The sequence below is a fragment of the Calliopsis andreniformis genome, chromosome 6 (genome assembly GCF_051401765.1).
Source record: "Calliopsis andreniformis isolate RMS-2024a chromosome 6, iyCalAndr_principal, whole genome shotgun sequence".
Lineage (NCBI taxonomy): Eukaryota > Metazoa > Arthropoda > Insecta > Hymenoptera > Andrenidae > Calliopsis > Calliopsis andreniformis.
In genome coordinates this window covers 21,026,956-21,040,016 of record NC_135067.1, presented here as the reverse complement: position 1 = coordinate 21,040,016, position 13,061 = coordinate 21,026,956, and the positions used below count along the sequence as shown (strand labels likewise).

The 13,061-nt window shown below is 44.1% G+C and overlaps 1 protein-coding gene across 1 annotated transcript in view; it reads right to left on the bottom strand.

Annotated features, from left to right (window-relative positions):
* Window positions 1-13,061, bottom strand: part of LOC143180943 (uncharacterized) — a 181,372-nt gene that overhangs the window by 97,840 nt on the left and 70,471 nt on the right. The window contains exons 3-4 of the mRNA XM_076381006.1: window positions 7,551-7,712; window positions 5,179-5,362 (exon numbers count right to left, since the gene is read on the bottom strand). Of these exons, the coding sequence (XP_076237121.1) occupies window positions 5,179-5,362; window positions 7,551-7,712 (346 nt within the window). The remainder of the gene's footprint in view (window positions 1-5,178; window positions 5,363-7,550; window positions 7,713-13,061) is intronic.

The following is a 13,061-nucleotide window of genomic DNA, read 5'->3' as shown; positions in this document are numbered from 1 at the left end:
TATCTCGCTCTTGTTTCGCTATTTCCGGGATTGAGCAACCCGTGTTGTTAACCAGCCGGGTTAATGCTCGCTTTGTGAGGAAACATGACGTTGAAACTCGGTACCGAGCAAAAATGAACTGAAACGGGAGCTGTCAGAACGAAACTACTCCAGATTTAAATTAGATACAATATTTAAGTCAATATACATTTCCGAATTGTCTGTAATGCGAACTCTACGATACCTTAAGCCATCAAAGTATTTCGCTTGAAACAATTGTGAAAGTTGTAGTTGATGGGGGAATAAAGTTTCGTAGTACAGCTCTCACAGTAAAACTTTCTACTTAACGTCCGAGAAAGGATGTAAACTGATCTTTAATCCGACATAAAGGAGCCGATTGCAAGCAAACATACATGTAAGCGTTACAGAACCATCTGCGAGAGGGCGTTTCACGTGTTACAACCCAATATAAAGAAACATGATTGTAGCGTAAAGACACGACGAAACGGAAAAGAGTGGCGCAATAGCCGAAGCCCTCGCGAAACACCGGTGCGAGGCAGAGAATTTAAGAATAATACACCGAGGCATTTTGCTCGGAACGTTAACGCTGAACGAACATCGCGCACGGTCCCCGCGTTTTATCGTCCCTGAACGTCTACATCCCCAGAACGCTCGGAACACGCGTTACATTCCGACTCGGTGCACCGGCGCGGCGCCTCGTGCTCTCCAAGATTACCATCATAATACACCACGCGGAAAGAGTGCCGAACGCATTAAGCATCAACTCGCGTGAATTTGTTACGAAGGAGTTGGTCGGTTTTCGTTTTAAAACGGAGGATGAATAATCGTGTTCCAAAGAGATCCGAATGAATCGATTCGATCTGCAGAGATAACTCGGAGCTAGTGAAACGTGAGAAATGCGCGTATTTTTCAATGCGACTAATCTAGTGATAGATGCCCAGACTGATAGGGAACTTATGAACGTAATTCACGGTTCGACGCGAACATGAAGCTATGAAAGTCCGCCCGATCCGATATTACGCGACTTTTATAAGCGTCCATCAATGTCGTTCGCTTCTCGAGCCGGCGATCTTGAATTAACGAGGAAGCGGGGACGATTAAAAAATATGGGGACCATGGAACGGAAGAAAGGCGGCGGAGGAAACGAATGGGGCGGGGCGCGACGATGGTACAGGATCGTGAAAGAGCCAGCCCTGAGCGATTTTCATACAAATTCCCGAGCCGCTGGTAATCATAGCAAAATTAAGGTCATCCATCACCCACGGGAGCCATTCTATTCCGCTACTTCACTTAATAGTATTCCGCTGAGCGACGTAATTTCACTCGGCGCACCTCTCATCTGTCCGCGCGTACGCAAGACGAGAAGCAGATGGGAAGGGGATGAAGAAGGATTGACAGAAACGCTGCGTCTTTCGTTTCGGCCAACGAGATTTGGGAATGAGGTGTCTTCGTGAATAAATGTTTAAGTGTATTACTCGATCAGACGCTTGTTCGACGAATAAAACGTTGCTTCTGAAAAATGCCTGTGCGAGGCAACAGTAAGTGGAATAGGCGAGTGACTAGTCAGACGTCACCTGTTGTCTATTTCGAGAAGTATTAAGGAGATATTCTCCTTTAGAGACTCAGTTGAGAAGACACTTTTATAGGTCTTTCTTGAAAAATTATAGCCTATAACATTCGAACCATTTACTTTGCGATATTCAAAATTTTAAGACTCATTCATCACAATTATTGAAAAAAGAATTTCTAAAACATTTCCTATAATCAGGTTTCGGAATCGAAATTCTCTCTTAATCAACGATTCCTTTTAGCTGAATTTCTCGTGGTGAAGACAAGACACTCCCGGCAAGTAGAACAGGACCGTATCTAATCAGACAACCTATACGCGAGATTGAGTACTCTGATGTGTTCGCAAGTAGAGTATGCCTTGCTATCTCCAGACAGACAGTAAGTACCTTTTACTTTCTGTTTTATGTTCGTAATCGGCGAGGCTATTGGAAACACCCGAAGGAACGAATTTTTACGCTCGCTGTAAAACGGCGCAAGACGTCAGCTCGTTACTCCCCACGTATCGCCTCCACGGCGCGCCTTTCACTTTTGAACAGTCCTCCCCCGCGAAAGGTTTAAATACTTAACGACTCGCGGCGTCCACGGAGCGTTGTCGTAAATTTCATAACATACGTTTTTCTGATACAGCCTCATGCGCCGTGGCACAGTCAACGGAGCATTAACGTTTTATCGCCGCGCGCTCGTCCCCGTATCGTCTGAGAAATGTTTTCCCGGAGAAAAATGCAGGTTTCGCAATTTTTCCCGTAACGCCGTGCAGTTTCTCAAACGGCAACATTCAAGGAACAGGTAAAAGGCGAACACTGGCCTGCCAGCCCCCGTGTACCTAAGCGTAACGATATTTCTCGCTTCAGGCTCTCTCTCTCTCTCGGCAGCGTCCGCCGGCTGGCTGACTCGGGCCAGTCGCCGTTGCCTTTCGTTAACGGGCAAACTTCGAGGGCGCTTTTATATTTTTTACAAGTCCATTCGCGGGCGCTTTTAGTTAAAGGAGGACACACAGTGATAAATCGCTCAACTTTGAAAAATAAAGTGCCGAGAACGGAAGAGGGATGGAGGTAATGAACGGGCTCGTGAATGCTGAATGTTTGTAGTTCGCCCGCGGAAGAAAGTTCACCAACAACCCCCGAACGCGCCGCTAGACTTTACGACCGTTTAAGCCCGCCACGTTTTTTCCCCCCAGTTTGGGATATCGGGGGAAAATACGGACGAGCCCGAGTATCTCTACGCGAGAATTTGCAAAATTATTGCGATGACGCTGCCGTCGCGACAGCCTCGGCGAAACAGAGAGGCGGACTGGTTAAGTGCTGTATTCTGTGCGCCGTGATATATCGAGGGGTTACGGACGGTGAATGTCAGATTTAAATTATCTACGGCTGCAAGCGCAAAAGAACGTATCGAAAAGCCATAATGCGTATTCCATTCCGACGGTTTATCGAGTTTATCCGAAATTATTGCCGCTCATACAATACGGCAACTCGAACCTCGTACGAACGATTATTTTTACTTCCACCGCGGCGTATCTCCTTTCGCGATATCCCTCTGCAGTGGTGCATCTCAATGTCTTGTTACGCGTGCACTTAAATCGTATTTCCGCGAACACAGGAACGGGGTTTGTTACTGTTCGAGTACAGCGTAAAAATGAAAATCTCTACTGGATTTCATTCGTTTCGTCGAGCGTATGATTTCTTGACGGCTACACGTAGGACGAAAAAGTCAGACACTGTTACTGGAGCGAAGTTGTGGGCACCATGCGAAAACAATTAGTGAAATGTAAATGTAACAACGGGGAATGTGAAAATATGAGTACCCAGGAAGGTAGAAACACAGTGAATCTAGAAATGTCAGGTTTTATGCGCAAGGAAATAGAATCGGACTAAAATATTCCTGGGAAGACGAATTGTTGACCTATACTACTTTCTCCACGTTATTGCGGAAACTTTCTGGAAATACTTTGCTTCTCATATCGTTTTCTTATTAATCTCCTTAAAGCCGAGTAAAAATAATCGAAGGCAGGGTTTGAACGTATCCAAAGTGCATTACTATGCATGCCTTATCGAACATGATGGACGGAAGCTACTCCAGCAGGCGTGTCATGCATTCGCTCACTAAGCTCTACTTAGACTCGGCGAGAAGAAAGGAATGGGGACTGAGTCTCGAAAAATTGTAAGAAGTTTCGCAGGTTCTCGTCGAAGCCCTTCCTACTCGCCACAAAGTTCGTTCACTATCGTGGCCGAGCGAAGGAAGTGAAGAGAGGGCAGAGGGATGCTTCCAGAAACAGTAATTTTTCTTTCCAGGTTGGCCTCAACCTCTCATGCTGTCTACACACGCTGAGAGGGACTTAAGTGTGGTGTATTGGTGGTAGCGTCGTAAGAGCGGAAGTATGACAAATTGAAACGGCCATCGACACGAGCGATCTCCAATCATATCGACTGCTATGAGCCGCCCTTCAACTTTTCATCCCGCCGCGTCGTGAAAATAGCAGACACGAGTCTTGGATCTGTATCTACACTGCGTACCAGAAGTTTCAAGCTGCTTTCCAATTCTAATTAATTTAATAATTTAATCGTTGCTTTAATGATATTAGTGAGTAAAATGGCTCTAAATTTTTCGAATACGAAGCAAACATATTCTTTGATGATTTCCAATATACGTTTTACAGTTCAAGCTACAATTTTCAATGAAAAAAGAAATCGAAACGCTGATTCGTAAAGTTTGAAATCCAATCGTATGAAAGCTGTTACTTTTTCATTTAACATTATAGTTGTGCCATCAAGTGATGCGTGTAACGAGAAATGGATTATTTTGCGCACGACGAACAAATATCGGGGAACAAGATTTATTGTAATAACAATTTCCAACTGGACAAAATGCGCGTCGACCAGGCGTCCCGATACAAAAAGTTAATTCGATTAAAAATATGGAACAAAAAAGACAAGCGGGCAAACGATACGTCCGAAGTGATTAAAAACATTTTTGATTAATGTCGAATGGTTCCTGGTCAATGTGTAAATCGCTGTCAACAACTGGTGTACGTATCGCACTATGGTTTTGTATTAACGAAACAATTATTGGTGCATTGGTGACTGACATATTATCGTAACATTTTTTCTCGCGTTTCGTGCCCACGTTGGAAATTTACTTGCAATCAGGTATTCCCAAATCAATTTCATATTTCGTACCGCTTTTCCATGTAATTAATTACCAACATTAAAAATTCGACGATAATTAAACTACATCGGATATAAAGTTTACATTTTCCATTGGTTAAATCAACAGCAGAATGGACTGAAATTATATTACAGAGAACAGAAATGATATTCAAATAGCAGATATCCTTGCAGTTAAATTCAATCTATTTCTACAAATTTACCCGTGACTCCCAGTCATAGGACTACCATCATAGATGGATATTTTAGTTTTGACTAAAAGAGGACAAAGCAACGATAGACTGGTAAAACTTGAGTGTTCCCAGGACCTCAAGATCTCTAGATCCGAATGGTCAGCTCTTTTGACGAGCAAAGGAAAGTTCTTTGGTGGACGCTACTTTTCCTCCACGCAAAGATCTTCGAGCGAAGGTTCACGATAAGACAGAGACACGTAAAAGCTACTTACACGGTGCCGTTGTGTCGTCCGATGGAAATCAGTCGATAGATTTGTAGCTCGACTCGCTGGCCAGTGTCTGGCACGAATCTGTATGTACACCTCGAGGGCCCTTCAAGGGATGGCGACTTTATTTGTCCGAAGCCGCGATCTGATTTGCTGAATAACTGTCTGCTGTCCAACGTTATGTTGCACACTGAAACAGAGATGAAATAGAATGTGGTAAATTGGCTATACACAACAATTTTTAGTTATTTTAGGTAATGAGAAAGTTTGTTTGCGTTATTCTCTAATAGGACACTAATTGATTGGATTTGTATTACCTACCCTCAATTGAGCTAATGGCGGAACTATATACTGTAGCACTTTAGTAATCCACTACAGATCATACGTACTAATAACTTCTATATGGGTTTGGATCGAACGTATTTGCCGAATTGCTTGCTATACTGTGTTATCAATAGGTACGTATCAGGAATTAATTAGTTTATGTGTCAACGTAATATTGGATCTCTTTTAAGTGCAATTTGTGCTTCTCTCACGAGCATAAAATCGTCTCGTCAGTGAGCTATATACTCCACGTGTCATTACTCGCTCGTCAACAATTTTCTATCAATCTTTTTCCTCTAACACTCAGGTTTGGCTGTTCTTCTTCCTTCGCTTAAAAAAACTCCCGTCGAACACACCTGTTGCACACATCTACCGATCAAAAAGCGTCTCTTCACGCCCAGCTAATGTTAATTAAGTGTACATAATTTGTTCTCACAAAACAAGTTGGAGTTTTTTGTCTTTGGTTGACGTAAGAAATTGATGGTCAGAGGAAAGAAAGTGAAACGAGAGCTTGTATCATTTCAGAGCTATATAAAATAAAAACTCGAACTTTTGCCACTACTACTGATTCAATGAATAAAAGTGACGTGTAGATGACGTAGAAAAATACTGTTCTTACAGATAATGATTTTTCTCACGCACAGTATTTCTTTGACGACAGTCTGGACAAGACTTCGTCCTTCCTGTTCGAGGCGTCAAGGAGTCGTGACGCGCAACCTTGTCAGCCAATCCAATAGTCCTTCTGAATCGATACACAATTGGCTCGCGTAGGGCGTAACATCCCAAAAGACCTGAGACTGCATTACCAGCAAATTACTCCTTTTTATTGCTTTACACCGCAAACCACTACAGAGCCGCCAATTGTTCGAGGACTAAAGAGTTCTGAAGAGCTTTTCAGAGTTTACGAACAATAAGATATTGTAGTACACACTATCATGAATACAGTACACGCTTGTTGGTAGCTTTTTTTGCGAGATAAATTTTTCCTTTTTTTACCAGTTTTTTAATTGTCTCTTCGTTAATCAATTAATTGGAAAACTTTCGGGCAAGTTGTTTACATTGGGGGATCGTTAAAGTCGGTTCACGATAATAACAGCTTTTACAGGGTAAAGTATCTTGTATCTGATACGCATTGCGAGTCTACGGAAAATACTGGTAAGTAATACACCATTAAAACTTCTGTTGTAATTAAAAGGCCAGCGCATGCTTCCTCTGTGGCGAATATAAGGATCCAGAGGAAAGAAAGGTTTGATGGATGGGATGGAGAGGCAATAACGTCAGAAGTAATTAACGAAGGGAAAGAGTAGATGGATGAAAGGCAGAAAGAAACTCCGACGTAATCAATTATCATAAAGAAAAGGGAGGAATGCGGTAGTAACTTCGGTGACGAGATTTTTGCTTTATCCGGCACAATTGAGGCATGACTCGTAAATATTCCATAAAAGTTGTGCCACCCTTCTTGATATTTTTTATGGCTTTTCTGTAGTGACCTCGAGGCGTCAACAATCATTTTTTCTTAATATGAACAAAACATTTACAGACTAGAATTATTTATGCCCAAAGAAATGCACTATCCAAAGCTCTGAACGTTCATTTCCCATTGTGGTATGGACGAAAATATTGTTCTCAATAGTAATTTCGATTCAAAGGAGCAATAAATTGGCTTGTCGACATCGCGTAATTGTGTTCCATTTAGTGAGGAAGTAAACACTTGAATTCGGGCATTGGTCAGATGAAGGTACACCGACGTGGAAATTGCACTCTAACGGATAGTTAAATTACCATCAAGTTTTGATACGTAAATGGATTAATTGCTTGTTGCAATTTCAACCGAATATGTCTACAAATTGAACATAATATTGCGGAAATTCTAAAAGGCAGAAGTAAATCGATTATGTTACCAGAATTTGAAATAGTTAGATTGTCAGTGAATTCCTTTTCTCAATGCTAATATCAGGACTGATTGCTATCTAGGAATGAATATTTATGCGACACGTAATTTAACGCCACGAACATGGAGACGAATGATGATGAAACGTAATGATGGTGCTTACTGTTGGCGCAGTGTTGCTCCAAGCCACACTGAGTGCATCTGTCTGGCGAGGCAGCACCGCAGCTGCATCCTCCGGATGGGACGCAGCACGCACATTCGTTGCTCGACGAATTAAAACTGCACGGGCAACCATTCGTCGTTTGCGTCCAAAGATCCACTTGACCTGAAACCAGACGAAAGCGAAACAGTTAGAAAACGGAGCTCTAAGGACTCTGGACCTTTGTGAGCCACGGGACACACATACTTTGCGAAAGAACTTGGAAACTGCTTGCAGTTACTCAAACGCTTGTCTATGAAAGCTGTCCCATTCACTCACCCACATTATGGATACAGTTTTCTTCCACAATTATATTTTCATACTTTTGTGAGAAAACTGTTAGATTAATTCATGCAGACGTGCTTAGAAACTTTTTCAATAGATTCGATAGTTTAGTTTTAATTCAGTTACCAAGTGGTAAGTCTGTGATTCGTCTAAAACGTAGTGAACTCAAACGATCACGATGCGTACAAGTCATTCATTCATATCGGATTAAATCTTTTACCGATTCAGCGATTCTGTATAAAACCCGAGAACGCACGCGAATGCACCTGTGGAGTCCGATGATGAGCGAATGTATTCAGCAGTTTCTCGGTGTCTAGTCAGGAATGCGGCGACGACAACCCGTCTAGAAAATGCAATTCTTCGTATAAAGTGAAAGAATGCGCGCACTGCGCATCCTGTTTTCTACGTACTTCGTGGCAGTTGAAATTCTAGCTCCAGCGAATTTCCCTGTACACTCGCGACCCTTTGTCCCGCCATTTTTACCCCTCGATCACTCGATCCCTTTTTTACCTAACGTTTCGACTGTGGTATCATGTTTTTTTCGTGGCTGCCTTTGCAGCTCGCTTCGCTTTTTTCGCGTTCCTCTTACACCATTCTGTCCCGTGACATCGATAAATAGAAACGCAGCGAAAAAAGGGATGAGAGGTGGAATGTAACTCGCGAACGACCGATTGCTCATTGTTTTTGCCAATTCGTTCGTTTCTCCTCCGCCTTTTATTACACCCTTCACTGCGTGCGACCACTTTCATGGACCGAGATTTCGCTGCAAACGAATCGGAGCAATTAATAAACTGTCCTTTTACCGAGATGTCGTAGCGAAGCGAGGGTGAATATTGTTTGCAGTTTTGTGGACTTTGAATTGAAAACTACTAGTACTGAGTATATAAGTGATTCGAAGTTAAGGTTATTTATGTCGACATTCTCGAAAGAGTTCACATTTAGAATTTTGCAAAGAGCGATTCCTCAGTTCCCTGGTGAAGTTTTTTAAATGGACACATATTTAGACACGTTCTTCCTAAATTGGAATCGCTTTTCCGTTCGAACCCTCCACAGAAAATCACGCAATTCACTTCCCCATTTAGCCACCGGTTCCCAAAATTAACTAAACTCGGCCCGAAAACTGCAACGAAGCTTGAGTTTGCATTACACACCCCTGTCCAAACCGCCGCGAACAAATTGCACCGACAACGATAGCGAACGTAATCGGAGCGGCGAATCGATCGGATAGTTAGGGAAACGATGCAAAGGAAAAAATCCCAACAGCGAGTCAACGTATAATAGAGATCTCCGATTGATTCTGTGAACGCGTGGAGATAGGCGCGTGATTGATTGTCCCCTTGTTCGTCGTTGGAATCGTCGAGGTGGAGCAGGCAGTGGGACGAAGAAGAGACAATGGTCTAGGACAGGAAAGATAAAAGAGGGAGAGAGTAGGAGAGCCGTAGAAGATGTAGATCGTGGCACGAGTGAGAGGCGGGGTGGGGTAGAGCGGCGGAGAAAAGGACGGCAGAGAAAGAAGACATAAATTCCGTGGCAGTGTAAAAAGGGCGTTAAGAGGAGAAGCCCCAGCACCCCCGATATGTCAATATCCCCAGGAAATACGGGGCGGTACTTGGCCAGAGGGGTAGTAAAAATAAAGCAAACTTTATTGCCGGTGCCGCCACCATCGCCACCATCGTCGCCGACACTATTCGGGCTGCCTCTGGAAATGTATTTCAGAAAAACGTCCGTGTAGGCGAGCGCTTTAGGGCCGTGAATGTGCCAGGAAGGTGGTTAAGAGGAATGCCGTCTGGAGGGGGAACTTGGATTTCAAGGGATTTCACGTGCCGAGGGAAACAATGGAGAGGGATGAAACAGAGGGAGTCGAATCGGCTCCAATTGGATTCTTAATCCATCGATTTGAGCTTGATTATAGGGGTTTGTTTAACGTCGACGACTACGGGATAAGGAAAATCTCACCTGTGACAGAGGGAGATCCAAAGTCGCGAAAATATATTTTTTATAAGTGAAGAGGAGACGCGCGAAATGAAGACGATTGTAGGGCTCGAACTCTATGAGATCGATATGGGGAAGACGAAATCGTGAACAAAGGAAATCCTTTGCAAATAAAAGATGCACTGGTTAGTCTCCGCGATTCTTTTCACTGCTTTATCACCAAAATCTCCTTCCACTGGAATTCCAACCCCAGCCGCAATTTCTACCTTTTCTGCTTTACTGAGGACCATTAAGGTCTGTTCACACCCTTGTGGCGCGCTCACGGCAGCCCACGAAGCGAGACCCATGGATCACGGGATGGAAAAGCGTGCTGCTCGGGTCAGAGCGTTATGGAAGCGTTGGTTTTTGCTGGAAATCCTCGCTTCTCGTTGGTGAAGAAGATTTGTTGCTCGAATTCTTTGCTTTATATAGCACTGCATTCTCACGATTTCCGAGTTGCATTCCACAAATTTTCAGTAGCATTAAAATCTTTCTTCGGTCCAGTTATCTATCTCTAATTATCACGAGATTCACCCCAAATCGTGATAGCGCAACAGTATCGCTGGCAGATAATCCGGAAGTATCGCGAGCGTAAAAACAGAACCGTGACAAATAGAATGACCATCAATATCGTAGGAGCGAGTAAACAGCGCGACCGACGTTTCTCCAACATCGAAGCTGACAAATTAATAACGTTGCAACGCGGCGGGTAAAAAATGCCCCGCGAAATAGGGGGAGGTGAAAAATGCATCGCGTCGCGCGTGTATCAGCCTGGCGTCAAATAAATTTCCCTCGACCCCGTCCAACTTCGTATTTTGTACAAATTTCACGGAAACGTGGTCCTACTTCCGTCCTGAAATTCGACGATTCGTCGAGGATCGAGCTCGAGTTGGACTCCTCGACCGCGTGAAATATCGCCGCGAACGCGGTCGACTCGAACGCGCGCAACCACGGATTTTTGTTGGGGAACACCGACGCTTCGTCGCCCCTCGGAATTTATTATCGTCCTAAAGTTCCGTCCCTGAGAGCTATCGCGACGAGATCAGGTTGTTCGTCTCGATCCAGCCATGGACGTTGTCCAAGTGTCGCACATTCGAGAGATTCCCGATGCTGGCTTCCATCGATATATCCTATCGATATGTGGCTCTCTCTCCAACTTATATCGACGATAATGAACGACCTCCGAAAATCGGCTCTCCCCTTCAACACCTATCACTATTCTGTCTATTACCATGGTAATGCGCGTGGCTTTCGGAGACCAGCTGCGCGAAAGAGCCCCGGACTGGCGCGCGTTTAAACGAAAATTATTAGACACTTCCGAAGGCTGACCGCACGAGCCCGACTGTATCGACTGCCATTACGCAGCGGCCCGTCCTGTCGGATCGGAATATCACGATCTACCGGAAGGTAGCTAACTGAAATTGATCAGCGTTCCCGGGGCATTAGAATTTAACGTCCACGAAAATGAACGCTAAGTGGATCTTTTCGTTCACCACCTTGCTTCCTTGTCCTATGCTATTTGTTGTCCTGATAATACAGGATAAAAATTTAATTATGTTTTCAGGCTCCTTTTTGTGAAACAATGGTAGGTTGAATGATAGAAGGTTTTTAATAACATCGTGGACGTGTTAATATTCCAGAAATTAAAAGGAACACATATTCCCTATATGTACTGAGTCCCTAGCTAGTAGTATCCGTCCCTTGAGTGTCTACACATGCGTTATTAATGACATCAATTCCATCTAATTTACATTCTCAATATGTAGAAGCAAAAAACACGTATTTCCTATATTGACCTCAGCTTCACTCACCCAGTCACCTAGTAAGGCGGTCACGAATTTTTTCGCTCCGTCAAGTGCTCGCAGACCTAAATATATCTATCGCTCTCGATATCCCCATCGAACTAACACAGACTTCTCATCTGACGTACCAAATCCACTGCCCTCGAATCTATCGAGTTCCCCCAGTCGGTCGATCTCGTTTTTTTCCTCGCTCTTCGGTACTCCCTTCTTTCGATATGGGCTGGGTGTCGATTAGTTCGGCCCCCGTTTCGGTTTTATGACGGTTTCCCGGTCACTGTGCTACTTGGAATTCCATCCACATCTCCATGCATTTGCACTTTAATTGGCTTCGCGCTGCCTCCGTACCGTCCTATCCGTTCTATATCTCTTCGCGCGCCATAAATATGTATAATACAGCGGGCGCGGAGACACGCGCGCGCCCTGCCACATGCCAACAATACGCGCGCGAAACAGCCGGCAGCTCGTGCAACTTTGTATAGAGAGGAGGCGTGCATCCAGTCGTTGCAGCGGTGACTATTTTCCTCGTTAGGCAGTCACGAAACGCGCAACGTTTCGAAACTCCCGCGATGCCGCGGACGTTGAGTGATAAATGCGCTGCCAAAGTGAATCACCGCGCTCGCCCTATTCCTACCCTCGTATCGCATTGTTCGTAATGATTTACTGGATCCGCTCAAGTGTTAGAATTATCAGGCTCGATGTTCCGCGTGCTGCTCTGCGTCTGTCGATGGACGTACGATGGCTCTTCGATTCGATCGCGAATGCTGATTCGCCCTTCGCGTTCGGTTTCTCTGTCTGATCCTTCATCGACAGATGAGTGGAATCACGAAAGTATGGGTAGAGAATTCTTCCGAAAATTTCTGTAAATATTAATAAAGATTCTATATAGCTATTTAATTAATGTAAATGTAATGAGTTTTGCAACGCTAGAGACTCCTGGAATTGATGAATTCTTCTTAGAAAGTTTTTGCAAGCTAAGACATTTTCTGGCACTAAGCAATGAAAAGCTCACTATCTTGCTCATTAATCTCTTCCTGTTTCCCAGATTAATCTTCGACGGAAAAAATAAGGCGAGTTAAGCGAATCGAGTCGAAGGAAGTCTTTCTTCCGCGTTGTGATCATTGATCACCGTCTGGATAATATAATAGAGACGGGGACGATCTATTGTCGTCTGATGGATCACGGGCGTTAGTTACAGAATCCGTGTTGCAGCCATTAATGCTCGGAGTTGGCGAAATATTGGACGGCGGTCCTAATTTTACCCTCTCCCCGCAGATATAATTTTGGCCCGCTGCATCTGCTCGCGTTGATCAACGAGATTAGTCCATGTGAATCCAGATAGTTACAGAGGAGCATTACCGAATCTGTTCAAGCATTAACAAGATACTGCGCGCCCGTCGTTGGCGAAAATTAATTCGTG